We start from the raw sequence: 14,318 nt of genomic DNA, 5'->3' as shown, positions 1-14,318 counted from the left end.
AGGTTTTCATCACATCCTCTCGGGTGTACCCCTGCACTCCTCTCCAAGAATTCTGCTCTGTCCTCCGCCCGATCCCCTTGTCTCCCCCTGCTTCCAATCCAGGCACATACCCCATGCCTCAGCGAGCTATGTACATATTACAGTTGGCTCAGTACATCCGTCGGCTCTCTGAGGTGTGAGCTGGGCAGGCCTGGTGGGCAGGGTCCCTGCACCTTATGCATCCCTGCACTACTGATTCTGGCACATCAGGGACTGCAACTGTTGCTAAGACAATGAATGACCACCGTTACACCCTGCAACGTAAGAGTACGTGTTGGTGGACAACAGTCAGTAAGAGTATCAAAGACATTACACGGAAGAAAACAGCCTTTCATTCTGAAAACTGACGAAGACCTCATTAGATATTCCAGTGGTTTATTTGGATGATTAATAATCACATTCCAACATGCATCAAGCATCTGAGAATAACATGATTTTGAGTAAAAGAACATCTTCTAGACCCTCTCTCAGGTCCAGCAGCTTAAATGTCCACCATGTCCAGTAGTGCAGAGAGATGGAGCTCAGAGGCAACGTCCTCTTCCCTTGAACTCCGGATCAGCCTTTCTAGGTGCTTTAGCCGTTCGGTCAGAGATGTGCCTGTTGCCTCTGACATCTGCAGTTGCTCCCCTGTCCTGTCATTCTATTTGAACAAAAAAAGAAACTAAAAATAGTTTTGGGATATCCACAAGCCAAGATATATTTTCTTTAAAGGCACTAGATCTGACTCATGTTAGAAACCTCTTCTGGGGCCTGCTAGGCTCAACAAACCCCTCTCTTGGCATCTATCACACATCCTTCCAGCCCCTTCCAGCACATACACATACAGCTGGCATCATCTGCCATGGAATGTTTCCTCTTCTGATTCTTTATTTATATTTTTTAATTTCCTTTTCTGGCCGTGCCACAGGGCATGTGAGATCTTAGTTCCCCTACCAGGGATCAAACCCACACCCCCTGCATTGGAAGCGCAGTCTTAACCACTGGACCACCAGGGAAGTCCCTCCACTTCCGATTCTACCATGAACAACTTCTAGTCGTTTTTGTAAGATATCGTTGTCAAGAGCTACGAACTACGCCATCATATGTATTGTAATTGCTGAACCAGACTCTCATCTTTGGATGTTTAGTTTCCACTTTCATGTACTATAATTAATGCTACAGTGAACAAAAATATATTAACTTTTGTCAGTCATTTCTTTAGGGCAGAATTGTTAAAGGGTACAGATATTTTTAAGGTATCTGTCAAACTAATAATTGGAAATAGTATGTCATCTTAATTTGTTTTTCTCCGCAATTGAAGGGCTTCCTAAAAGCCAATCCAGAAACATACATTTTGCTTGTCCAGCATTATACGTATAAACTCTGCTTTTGTGTCTTTTATCACTGAAGGAAGAAGGGTGAGGTAGAAAGATCTTGAGCTTCGGAGCCAGTTGGGTCTGGCTTTAAAAAGCAGCTTTGCCACTGACCAGCTGAACACTCTTGGGTGAGGCCCTTGACTTCTGTGAGCATACCCTCCTCATTCATTAATTTTCCTCACGGAAAATTAATACCAGAAGGGAGGTCCAGGTGATGCCAAAGCTTGGACAGCATGTGCTCCATAAACCGAACCACTGTTGTCACCTTTGTTATTCTCCTCAGAACTTTACTGCATGTCAGCATAACATGGTTATGGGTTTTGTTCAGTTCTTAAGCATGTTTCAATTCCATTCTTCATTCATTTCATAAGCAGAAACTCAGAATTAGTCGGGCCACTATAATACTGACAGATTAAGTTTAAGAAAAGATCTAATTTAAGCTAATAATTTATTGGTCATCATGACATCATACGATGACTCGAGACATTACTTTTTTCCCAGTCATTCTCTCAGTTGTTAAGTCTAATATAAATGCCAAATATACTCTCTTCTCACCTGAAGGCTAGTAGTTGTAGATGTTTTCATCACAGGTTTGATAGTCTGAGGCAGAGACACCAGAGTCTGAGGAAGGTAGAGTGGAAGGGAAGTTGAATCTGTGAATGCTCCCGAGTCCTCTGACAACCACCACTGAAGTTGATCTTCAAACCTGAAACATGTGAGCATTAGGAAGCAAAAATTTAACTATCTCTCACTTTTCTCCTATATATGCTTTAAATTTTTTAAAGCTTTGCTTTTTACTAAGGGTGGAACTAAGTTATGACATCAACTAAGAAGCAGAAAAGCACTGTTTAAAAAAATTTAGTATCTTCTCTTTAACTTATAAACCTGATTTATATTTAATGAAAAAGGTGGCATTTATCCAAAACAACTGGTTTTTAACAGTACTTGTACTTCTCTCACTTGGTTTATCTTCTCTGGCTTATTTTGCTATTATGTGTCTATAATTAATTTGTATCTCTTTGGATTATCGAAAATGTATGGATTGCTGCTTTAGTCTAAAATTAACCCAAAATAACATCGCACTGACACCTAACATACTCCAGAGCTGTCCTCTCCATATACTTGTTTTTTAAAGAAAAATAATCTGATCCAAACTGCTTAAATGATACAGACCTAGGAAAACCTACTTTTAGAAATCATGACACATTCATTCACTCTCCCAACACATACTTATCAAGCCTCCACCAAATGCTAGGCATCATTCTGGGTACCGGGGACACAGCACTGAGACAGAACAGACAAGGCCCAGCTGGAGGCAGCTGACACTCTAGTGAGGTGAGACAGACAAAGGAGACACCTGAAGACGAGGAAGACAAGGCAGAGACATGGAGACAGGGAGGACTGGTGAGATGGGTAAGGAGGGCCTCCCTGAGTAGATGTGAGCAGAGGCCAGAAGTGAGCACAAGGTGGGCCAAGGGGATGTTAGAGGGTGGCTGCGAGTCCCAGGCAAAAGGAACGGCTAACACCAACGCCTGCCTGTGCACTGCCTAGCATGATGCAGCAAGGAGCAGAGGTCAGAAAGGAAATGAGAGGTGGATCGCACAGGGCCTTGCCCCCTTGTGAGGGTTCTGCCTTTGATTTGGTGAAGAGGAAGCCACTGGAAGGTTGTGAGCAAAGGAGAAACATGACCTCTGCCTCACACTTGAAAGGCTCGCACCAGGTCTGCTGAGACTAGACTACAGACCACTGCAAAAATGGTCCAATTCTGAACATATTTTGAACAGAGCCAGTAGGATTTGTGGGTGGACTGGATGCAGAGGGATGATTCCAAGGCACCTGGCCCGGGGAGCTGGAAGGATGGCGCCGCCATCGACTGAGAAGACCACTGCAGGAGGGGCCGGCTGGGAGAAATCGGCAACTGGATTTGGGATGTTAGCTTTGAGATGGCTATCAGGCATCCAATAGATGTCTAATGAAGAATTCAAGGAAGAACTACAGTATTCCAATCTGGAGTTCAAATCTCAAGGTTTGAGATATAATTTGGAGTTGTCAGAATACTGACGCTACTTAAAAAATCCATTAAACTGGATGAAATCACTGGGGAGTAGGTGCAGATAACACAGAGAGAAGGTCTGGAGAGTGAGCCTGGGCAGGTCGGCAGGAGTAGGGAGGGAACATGTGGGGCTGCTGGGGCCTGGGGTTCATGGTCAGGTCAGCCGTGTGCAGGCTGCAGTACCCTGACCACAGCAGACACCCTGGGGCAGGGATGGGCTGCAGAAGACTGGGAAAGAGGGCTGCAGAAGTGAGAATCACACTGTTTTGGGGGGAGTTCACTGTTAAGGGAGCAGAAACATGGCGGTGGTGACTAGAGAGGGAAATGGGGCCAAGACAGGGAGGAGTGGCAGCCTGTTTTCACGTTTGTGTGCTGACGGGCGAGTGAAGGACTCTCACTGGACTAGTGTCCTTGAGTGGGTGGGAGACGAGTGCAGCCAAGGGGAGGGGCTGCCCTTGCCTACAGGCTGGACACGGAGGCTGCCGGAGAGGACGGGGCAGGGGAGGCACGAGGACAGTGGAAGCCCCCTTCTTGCCGTCTCTTCTTCCTCAGTAAAACCATGAACGCGGGTGGTGGGAGAGGCAGAGGAAGCCCTGCTCCATCCAGCTCCTGCACAGCCGCAGCGTGGGAATGCCCCGATGCCCAGGCTGGCCAGACGGGCAGAGCGCATGCCAGCCACGTGCCACAGAGGCTTAGCCAGCCAGCTACACTCACTCCCCACTAGGAGACTCGGGACTTTCAGTGATAAACAATCAACGAAACTCATTTCAAATAATAAAACAGTCGAAGGCACCCCATCGAGGGCACCGACTCTGTCCTCTAAGAGCTGACCTGCCTTCTTTTTTCAACAGCCTTGTCCCTGGGGTCCTTGCTAACCCGGCTGAAGCGGCCTAAAGGACAAAACGAACCCCGGAAACGGGCTTCACCTCTTGCTCTCCTCTTTCTCCAGCAGCAGGCTGCTGGACAGACACTGGGCCAGGAGCTCCTGGGGAGAGGCTCTGTGCATCAGGTCCTCGGTGCCGGGAATCCGCCCCTCTCGGCCGTGCTCCACACCTCTCTTCCTTTTGCGGCGCCCGTGAAGTAACGGAGTGGGAAGCTTCTTTGCAGAAGGGTGAAAAGACCTTATCCCCAAACTGTAAGTACACGTTTTGAAATGCTTACGGTCAGGAAAGAGAGGGAGAAAGGGTTCCTCTGGCATCAGGCAGTGGGGTGCTCTGGGGTCAGGCACAGGCGCAGAGGAAGGGCAGCCTCTGCCTTGCAGCAGCTTCCCCTCTCCTGGGCAGCAGGGCTCCCGAACCTTCTCTACTCTGAGTTCTGCTTCCCCTTCCAGGGTCATCAGCAGTCTCTGTTTTTCCCTAATACTGGCAAGGTTCTTATTTTTCATGTAGCTCCTAAATCCATCTGGATTTGTTGTTGTTGTTGTTGTTGTTGTGATGCGAGGCCTGTGGGATCCTAGTTTTCCAACCAGGGATTGAACCCAGGCTCTGGGCAGTGAAAGCGCCAAGTCCTAACCACTGGCCCGCCAGGAAATTCCCCTGGAAGTAGTGTTTACAGCAGCGGGAGACGAGGGTCTAATGCTTTTTCTAAATAGAGGCCAAAGTCTGTCCTCTCTGCACTGACTTCCCTCATCTGGCGTGGTACTTTTATCACATGTTTCTGTTCTTGCACTTTCTATTCTGATCCATTTGTCTACTGTAACTTTATTATATGTTTTGAGATCAGGCTGAGCAGACCTTCCTTGTTATTCTTATTCAAAATTTTCTCAGCAATTGCTACACATTTCCTCATCCTGATGAATTCTAGAATTAACCAGGCGGTTAATTAACCAGGCGGTCTTGTCAAGACCAGGCGGAAACATCCTTTTGGGCTTTTGATTAGAGATGCCCTGACTTTATAGTCTGAGAACTGACATCTTTACAGCATTGCGTCCTCCAGTCAGCAAAGCCTGGCCTGCCCCTCATTTATTCAAGGGTTTCTTTGCACCTTCAGGGCTCTGAGAATCCCCTTCACAGGGGTTTAGCACCTCTCCTGGTCAGTTTGTGTCCATATGTTCTAGATTTGTTGCTGCTGTGAATGAGAATTTCTGTACGTTGTAGGTTGATCTGCCTGGTCACCTTGCTGAATGCTGAACAGTTCTAAGGGTGTGACTGTCGATGATCCTGAACTGACAATTTTACTGTCTGGAAATAATTGGTCCTCCTCTCTTGATATTTATGCCCTAAACTGGGCAGGGTCTCCGGGACAACAGTGAACAGCAGTGATGTCAGGGCAGCTCAAGGCTGGTTCTAACTTCAGTGTTTCTGATGTTTTACCAAGAAGCATGGGGGGTTTTTTAGTAGTTTTATGGTAGATAGCCCTATCAAGCTAAATAACTTTTTTACCCAAGTTTCATAAGAAACTTTATCAGGAATGGGTATAAATTTTTTTCTTGGAGAGAGGGAGAAGGAATGGGTATAAATTTTAAGGAAAACTTTTCAACACCTAGTGAAATGATCGCTTATTTTTTCTGTTATGGCAGCTAATTACACAAATAGATTTCGACCGTTGATATTGTATAGCACAGTATAAAGCGAGCTTGTGAGTTTTTTATGTACTGCAAAACTGCATGTGCTAACATTCTACTTAGTATTTTTGAACCAGGTTTGTAAGTGAGATCAGACAACAGCTTTCTTTTGTCTGCACTCTCCTGGTTATGTTACGACTTCAGGGTCAGGTTTGTCCAATAAATGAAATGAGATGCTTGTTTCCCTCTGCTCTACAACAGTTTCTACTACATGGGAATGATCTGTTCCTCCAGTATCTGTCGGAATCTCCCCACAATGGGCTGGATTTCATGTACAGGATGTGAATTGCTGCTGTATACTCTGTTAGAGAATACAGTTCACTCTCTTGGTTGAGGGATGACAGAAACGCACACTGAACACAGATCTCACCGGCTCTGACTCAACTGTAGCTCCTTCTGCGTCTGCATTCTGGCTTGTTCCCACGACAAAGGAACGTCGTAGTTTTTCAAATGGTTTTTTAAAAAATACACACATATCTGACCATCTTTAGTCAGTGCCTCTGAGAAAACGATACAAAAATAAGAAGAGAAAAGAACATCAAAAGAGCAACAGGTGACCACTTGATGTCTGCTTAAATTCACTGACTTAAGGACTAGCCCTTCCGATTAAAGATGCACAATTATGTGACTCCCATGCTTGAGCTAAATATGCTCCAAGTGTCCATGGGTCACTCAAGGTCCAGAGAGGCTCACGTCCAGACCTGCATGGCCAGTGTGACTACTCAGAGAAGTCTCTCTAAAGCCAGCCTTGGGGGCCCATTTCAGGGAGATGAGTGCAGGCTCTCCTGGAACCTTCTCAGCTCTTCCCAATGTCTGTAAGTCACCTGGAGGTCACTGGCTTGGAGAGGTAGCCCTAAGGAGAGGAAGGGTGGGGACCCGCAGGAAGGGAACAACCGTCAAGTAAACATCTTCCTTTGCTGAAACTGGACCAGGAAAGTCTCCTGAGGAGCCGGCCCACGGCACCAAGCACTAACTACCTGGTGTGACGGGAAGCCTGGGGGGTGTCCAGTCCCTCAGCCTGTGGTTGATGCACAAGGCGATGATGTCATCCCACGGGATCTCGGCAACTGAGGGCTGCGCCCCCCGGCCTGGGGAGGGGCTCCCACTCTTCCACCTGCGGTGCGTGCTGCGGAGCAGGCTCTCCACCTGGGACCGCAGGACAGGCTGCGTCTGGAGAGAGCTGGGGATCTGGGAGGCGTACTGGATAACCATGGAGCACACAGGGAGCCAGGGAGCTGGAGAGAAAGCACCGCATGAGTCACAGGGCTTGGTGCAAATCGACATGCCATGTTCTTCACTCTGTAGTTTCCTAAGAAAAGGCAACTCTGTAGCTGAGAAGTCTGCCTTCAACTCTGAATACAACAGAACCACAGCTGTTAAAGAAAGAACATCTCCCTCCCCATGTCCAGGTAAGGGATGCAGCCACCCAGGTCAGAATTCACAACAAAGGGTCCATCCTAGAGGCTTTGACTGCACAGGCCTGCAGATGCATGCAGGAATCCGTATTTGACCAAGCACTCAGGGAGGTCTGGTCCCAGAGGCACGGGCTTCTCTTGGGGAGCCCCGACCTAGCTCACGGCAGAGGATTTGCGCAGTGCAGTTTGTTTCCCATTGGGTTCCTTCAGTAGCAAATGTCGGTTAGACGTACGGGAGACTGCACCTCAAAATTCAGAATGATGCCTGAGGCCTCTGTTCCACATGGTCTACAAAAGAACGGCCCTGCTAAGGCCACGTGCTGCGCCACGTGAGCACAAGCAGCCTTGTTCCCTCCTGACATCATCAGCAAGGGAAGGGGCAGCCTCCTCACAGCACAGGGACCCATAAAGTCTGCGTGAGAACAGCCCGAAAGCCTCACTCGGGCACAGCCGGAGCCACAGGAGCTTCTTTGACAAAGAAGCAACACTGGTGTTAAAGCGGCACTGAGTGCCGTGGCCCCAGCAGAGCCAGCAGCGTGGGGACAGGACTGCACAGTCCCCACGCCTTTTGCTCCCAAATGCCATGGCACAGGCAGGATGGGACCTGCTGTTAACTGAGGAATCCCAGGCCTTGGGTGCAGCACTCTTCCTGACACCTTCCTCCCGGGACTGAACAGACAGCCACAGACCACTCAGATGGTGGGGAAGGGCCAACAGGGCTCACTCCACAGAACCCCAGCTCGTCCTGACTCCTGAATCCAAAGGCGAGTGCGGACGGGTGCGGCGTGGGGCCGGGGTGCCCAGTGGAGGAGGACCACCTCACGCCGGCGCCCAACACCTGCCAGGGTGTCTCTACAGCAAGAAGGAGACAGGGAACTCGGCCGCACCACATGCTTCCCAGCCAGTACCCCTCGGCACGAGCACGCACCTCCCGGGGGCGGAAGGTCCATCTGTGGGAGCTGGAAGCCAAGGACAGCCTGCCTCAGCCAGGCCAGGTGCTCCGGGGTGTTCCAGTGAAGGTGAGGAAGCAGCCGGCTGCCCCCTGCCTCGGCAAACTCCGGGACAGGCCAGGACAGGTTGCAGAGCTGCTCGGAGGACACCACGGAGGCCAGGAAGCTCAGCACGCTGTTGAACAGTTCGATGACGGCACCTGGCTCCTGTGGGGCCAGGCCGCCCAGCCTCCGCTCTCTTCTGTCGTGGAAAAACCGGCTGCTAAACTCCCGGCTAACCCCGTCTTCCACGTACTGAATGAGGGTCTGGCAACAAAGGTCAAGGGCACAGGGGCAGTGGGAGACCAGCCACTGCACAGCCTGCGTAACCTGAGAAGCAAAGACAGTGGGGAGAGATCTGGTTCAACAATTCCGCTGTTTTTCAGGAAGAGATTCCTGAAGGCGCCCCTCCCAACCCAGCTGCCACAGCAGGTGCCACCGGAGCAGCAGCCTCTCAACCACACCAGGAAGGGGAGCAGAAGCTCTCACGGCAGTTGAGTTTGGTCTCCCAGGGCCCTGGAGACCCACACAACAGGGACCCCGAGAAGGGCTCCCGTGCCCCTCGCCCCCGAGGAGCGTGGCCTGAAGGATCGCCCCGGAAGGGCTGGAGGCCCGAGGGAAACCAGCCCTGCTCATCCTCTTCGCCTCACACAGGAAAGGAAGCCACGTCTTCCCGTTCTTAGAAGGACTGACAGCTTCACTACACGCCTGGATGCTTTCACAACCTGTAGTTATCTTTCTTCCTGTATTTATTACTTTTATTTTAATTCCTGGCACTTCTTTCCCTAAATGTAATTGTCAGCACAGACTTCCTCTTTTTAAGGAAACTTCTGATAACGTTATTTCTTCATATTCCAAGGACAACCACTTACAAAAATAATTATACATCTGACCCTCAGAGACAAGACATGAACTGTCGTATTTTAAATCCATAACAACAAAACCTCTAAGGAAGTTTACACGAACAATTTAATTTATTGCCGATAGCAGGACTGTGGGCAAATTTTATCTTTTATTTTGATTTCTGCTTATATTTTTAGAAAGTTTCCTGTCAAAACGTAAAATTAAAGATGCATGCAGTAATATACACTAAATTCAAGATAGAGTGAAAGGGAAAAAACTGAAATATCTTGTTGGACCTTTAAAAATGATGAAACCTTACCTTAGTCGTGCCTTGTAAATCACTAATGGAGTCAGGGATCTCAATAACGGTATAATCTGAAATCAGCTTAGCTGAAACCAAATCCTGTAGCATCAGACCTTTAAGACAAACAGACGTAGGTCACCTGTCTCCTGGTAGAGGTGTGCAGGCGAGCAAAGGCATCTCACTGCTCTGACCCCGCCCAACCCTGCCCCCAGTCACTGCAGCAGCTGCTGTCACAGGACCCCGGACACCACACTGCCAGCACTTTCTCATACCCCCGGCTCTACCCACTTATTAAACATTCCAGCTCATAAATGGAACTGCCTTCACACACCAGCTTCCACTTCCTTCTCCACGGCGTCCCCTCCCGGGCTGGACACAAGAACCACCAGCGGAAGCGCAGGCTGGAAGGGCTTGGCCTGCAGGAGCTGCTTGATCTGCAGCAACGCCGACAGCCAGTACACGTCCTCCTCCGCCACGTCCTCGCTCTTCACTTTGGGGGGAAGCAGCAGCATGACCCCACTGGCTCCCAGGAGCTCCTTCTGTGTCTCCACAGCATCGAGGGCACAGTCGCTGAGTGCACCGTGGGCCACCTGGAACAGCACCCAGACCATCAAGATGGATGGACGCACCAGGGGACAAATCAACAGTGAGCTGCAGAGTGAGCAGAGCCAAATGCTCGCCTCACGCCAGGTCAGCCTCCCTCCGTGAGGCCGAGGATTCGTGTGAAAATCAGTCACAGGTCATTCAGCCTCTGGTTAGACTTGGGTTGGAGCAATTTAATCTCAACAGTTACCTCAAACAGGCTTGTAAAAAACGAGTAAGCCAGGACTTCCCTGGTGGTTAAGAATCCGCCTGCCAATGCAGTGGACACGGGTCGGATCGCCGGTCCAGGAAGATCCCACATGCCGTGGAGCAACTGAGCCCATGCACCACAACTACTGAGCCTGTGCTCTAGAGCCTGTGAGCCACAACTACTGAGCCCACGTGCCATAACTACTGAAGCCCACGCACCTAGAGCCTGTGCTCCGCAACAAGAGAAGCCACCGCAACGAGAAGCCTGCACACTGCAATGAAGAGTAGCCCCCGCTCGCTGCAAACAGAGAAAGCCTGTGTGCAGCATAAAAGACCCAACGCAGCCAAAAATTTTAAAAAATTAAAAAAAAAAAAGAAAGAAAGAAACCCAAAGGAAACAGATACCGCATGGCACATAAGAAAACTTATGCAAAAATCCTAATTTCCTCTGAGGATGCCTCTGGAAGCAGTCATAAGATGATATGAAAAAGTCAAATAAGGACAAGAAAAAGGAAATCAATAATATATATATATTATTAAAAACTCAATAGAACATTTGGAATACCGTCAAGGAAATCTCCCAGAAAACAGTATTAAAAAATAAGAGAGAAAATGGGATAGAAAGGATGAAGAGGCTCAGAGGCTCAACTGATGAGGTCAAACAGTCTAATACAGAGTTCAAGAGAGAAGAGAATAAATGAGAAGGAAAGCAGATGTCATCAAGATGCAAAAACGTCAGTCTCCAGCCCACAAGGACCCACCAAGCCCAAATGATGAGGGAAGGAAGTCAGCACCAGAGCCCCAGGGACAGAGTGCAGGCTTCCAAAGAGAAACAAAGTGGGCCACAGAGAAAGGAACAGAACAGTTTCAGACATCTCAACAGCAATGCTGGACGGCAGGTGACAGTGGAGCAAACTAGAAGGAAAATAACTTTCAGCCCATAATTCTACAAACCTAGCTAAACTATGAAGCAAATGTGAGAGCAAATACATTTTCAGACAGGCAAGAATGCCCCAAATTCTCCTCCCACGCATTCTTCCTTTGGAAGAAAGTGGAAAACGTGCTCCATCAAACAAGAGACTAAACCAAGAAAACATCTTGCTGCTGCTGCTGCTGCCAACGGCAGCACCGAGTAAGCGCTCGATGTGTCAGACTGTGCGCTCTGTATGTATAACTCAGTTCGCCCTCAGGGGTTCCTGTGCACAGGGGCACCACGGAGCAGCTGTGTGGCCCCAGGCTATTTGTTTTAGCTCCTCCCTCCCTGGCAAAACCGCATCATGAGTAAGAGCACTGACCCGCAGGCGGCGCCCGGCCATGAGGACCCTGACACGAGGGTCAGGGTTAGGGGTGGAAGAGCAGGACTGAGCTCTTGGTCTGGAGGGCCCAGCGGAAGCCACACCCTGGAGCACGTTATCCGCCTCAAGGGGAGCAGGAGGATGACCCCTTCTCAGAGGGAGGGATAAGGTGAAGTGATCGAACACTTAGAAAACTCTACTAAGACATGTACAGCCCATGTGCCGGCACATTTGGGTAATATTAATGAAAGATGAAGATAAAACTACTTAAGTAAGATAATGAGACAACTACTACTTGCAAAAAAATAAACAAATGTCGTCACAAAACACTTGCCGGTTCTGGGGCAAATAGCCATCACACAGCACACGCGCACACACACAACACACGTATCCACATGACCCCACTTGCTGAGATAATGTAAAGTAATGATGTAGCCACCTGGAAGATGGGGAGGCTGAGAGGAACTGTGGTATTAAGAGTTCACGCCTCCCATAGTGGGGTGTGCAGCCCCAGGATGGCCCCCACGATGCCACCTCCTCGTGCTGATGTCCGTGCACCGTCACCTGCCCTGAGTGTGAGCTGGGCCCAGTGACACACTTCTAACAGTATCAGACAAACGTAATGGGATGCCACCTCTAAGATTCGGCTACAAAGAGATTATGCCAGCTTGCTCAGCTGATGGGAGCCAGCTGATGCCCTGCTGTGAGCTGCCTCATAGAAGCCCACGTGGCGTGGCGTGGCCTGCAGGGAAGTGAACCCTGCCAACAACCACGAGCGTGAGCTTTCCGAGGAGACCAGAGCCCTGGCCCACATCTTGACTTACACCTGGTGAGGAATCCTGAGCCAGAGGGCCCATCTAAGCCACACCTGGACTTCTGCCCCACAGAAACTGTGAGTAACGAACGTTTGTTATTTAAAGATGCCACATTTGGATGTTTTTTGGTTTTTGGTTTTTTTGGCCGTGCTGCACGGCACGTGGGGTCTTAGTTCCCGAACCAGGGATCGAACCCAGGCACCCTGCAGTGGAAACGCAGAATCCTAACCACTGGACCGCCAGGAAATTCCCAAAGCTGCCACATTTGGAGGTAACCTGCTATGTAGAAATAGATAACTAATACACGTATTTTAATGCAAAGTCGGCAGAGAACATCTAAAGTGGATAAATCAGAGAAATGGCAGTGTAAGGACATGATACGGCAACAGGACAGAAGTCAGGCCTTGGGGAAAGGAGCCAGAAGAAGGGGCAGGGGCTGTGACTTCTCCTCGTAAGTCGTGGTGCTCTCTGAGTTTTTAACTACATGCAAGTGTTATTTTGACTTACAATTTTAAGAATAAAGGCAAGAACAAACTAATTGTCCAGTAGGTGAAGTCTGACTTTGTCATCATACGAAAAAGGGAAGAACATGCCCCAAGATGTTTCTGTTACCTCTGAATGGTGAGAGCTTAGATGGCTCTTATAATCTTTATACTTCCTCTGTATTTCCTTATGTTTTTAAAGTTTTATATATGTATTACTTTCACGTTTAAGAAATACAATAAATAGTATTAAAATGGAAAGGAACAAACAAAAATCCTATAATCAAACTACAGTTTGAAGCCGTTCCAAGGACAGGAGGAACATGCACTGGAGTGCCACATGCAGATGTCCGGGTGTGCCATGAAGGTGACTGTCAGGAAGAGGAGAGGTCAGGCGTGGAGCCTTCGGGTCAGGACACGGTGGGGAGGGCCGCTTTCACTGGGTCCTGCTCTGAGCGTGCCGCTGGTCCTGATCGCCACACTATGGGAGGCACCAGGCCCAGGTTGGGCAGCTGGCCGCAGCAGCAGCTACCGACACCAGGTCTGCTCAACACTGAAGCCCACACTTCCTGCCATGTACTGCTATTTTCTAAGGAAATAAAATATACATCTGGTTTTACTTCTGAACACACACAATAAAACTTGAAGTTCATTTATGCAGGTCTGAATCTAATGAGGAAACAGGTTCTCATTAAACAAGAATCTCTCAGGAAACCAATTAAGCTCAGTGTTGCACAAACACCTGTAAAGAACAAAAGTTAGGGGCTTCCCTGGTGGCGCAGTGGTTAAGAATCTGCCTGCCAACGCATGGGACATGGGTTCGATCCCTGGTCTGGGAAGATCCCACATGCTGTGGAGCAACTAAGCCTGTGAGCCACAACTACTGAGCCCGCGTGCCACAACTACTGAAGTCCGCACACCTCGAGCCCGTGCTCCGTAACAAGAGAAGCCACTGCCAATGAGAAGCCCGTGCACTGCAACGAAGAGTAGACCCCGCTCGCCGCAACCAGAGAAAAGCCCACATGCAGCAATGAAGACCCAATGCAGCCGAGAGAGAGAGAGAGGAAGAAAGAGAGAGAGAGGGAGAGAAAGAGAGAGGAAGGAAGGCAGGAAGGGAAAGGAAACGAAAGGAAAGAAAATTAGAACTTATAATCAAAAACTGAGGACAACTTTAATGTGAAACAAAAACAAGTAACCTGAAAGGCCCACTACTGAACCTATGTGAAAACCGCATAGGATTAAAAACCATTCGTCTTTTGGTAAGACCTGATGTATCAGGAAGCTAGTTAACAAAGATTTCAGCAGCTGACAGACCATATAAGATGCAACAACCACTGCATTTGTTTGTAATGCTCTGTCTCATCCCTCTTGGG

The 14,318-nt window shown here is 48.9% G+C and overlaps 1 protein-coding gene across 2 annotated transcripts in view; it reads right to left on the bottom strand.

Annotated features, from left to right (window-relative positions):
• Window positions 1-397: 397 nt before the first annotated feature.
• The window catches only part of MCM3AP (minichromosome maintenance complex component 3 associated protein), a 41,805-nt gene continuing 27,884 nt past the window's right edge, over window positions 398-14,318 (bottom strand). For both annotated transcript variants that reach the window (XM_081234942.1, XM_081234943.1), the window contains exons 22-29: window positions 9,893-10,151; window positions 9,577-9,674; window positions 8,354-8,744; window positions 6,988-7,245; window positions 6,381-6,510; window positions 4,374-4,580; window positions 1,950-2,100; window positions 398-679 (exon numbers count right to left, since the gene is read on the bottom strand). In XM_081234942.1, coding sequence (XP_081091068.1) covers window positions 521-679; window positions 1,950-2,100; window positions 4,374-4,580; window positions 6,381-6,510; window positions 6,988-7,245; window positions 8,354-8,744; window positions 9,577-9,674; window positions 9,893-10,151 — 1,653 coding nt within the window. In that variant the 3' untranslated portion in view covers window positions 398-520. The remainder of the gene's footprint in view (window positions 680-1,949; window positions 2,101-4,373; window positions 4,581-6,380; window positions 6,511-6,987; window positions 7,246-8,353; window positions 8,745-9,576; window positions 9,675-9,892; window positions 10,152-14,318) is intronic.

This window comes from Mesoplodon bidens, assembly GCF_964165515.1.
Source record: "Mesoplodon bidens genome assembly, chromosome: 5".
Lineage (NCBI taxonomy): Eukaryota > Metazoa > Chordata > Mammalia > Artiodactyla > Ziphiidae > Mesoplodon > Mesoplodon bidens.
This window is presented reverse-complemented; position numbering and strand designations above follow the sequence as displayed.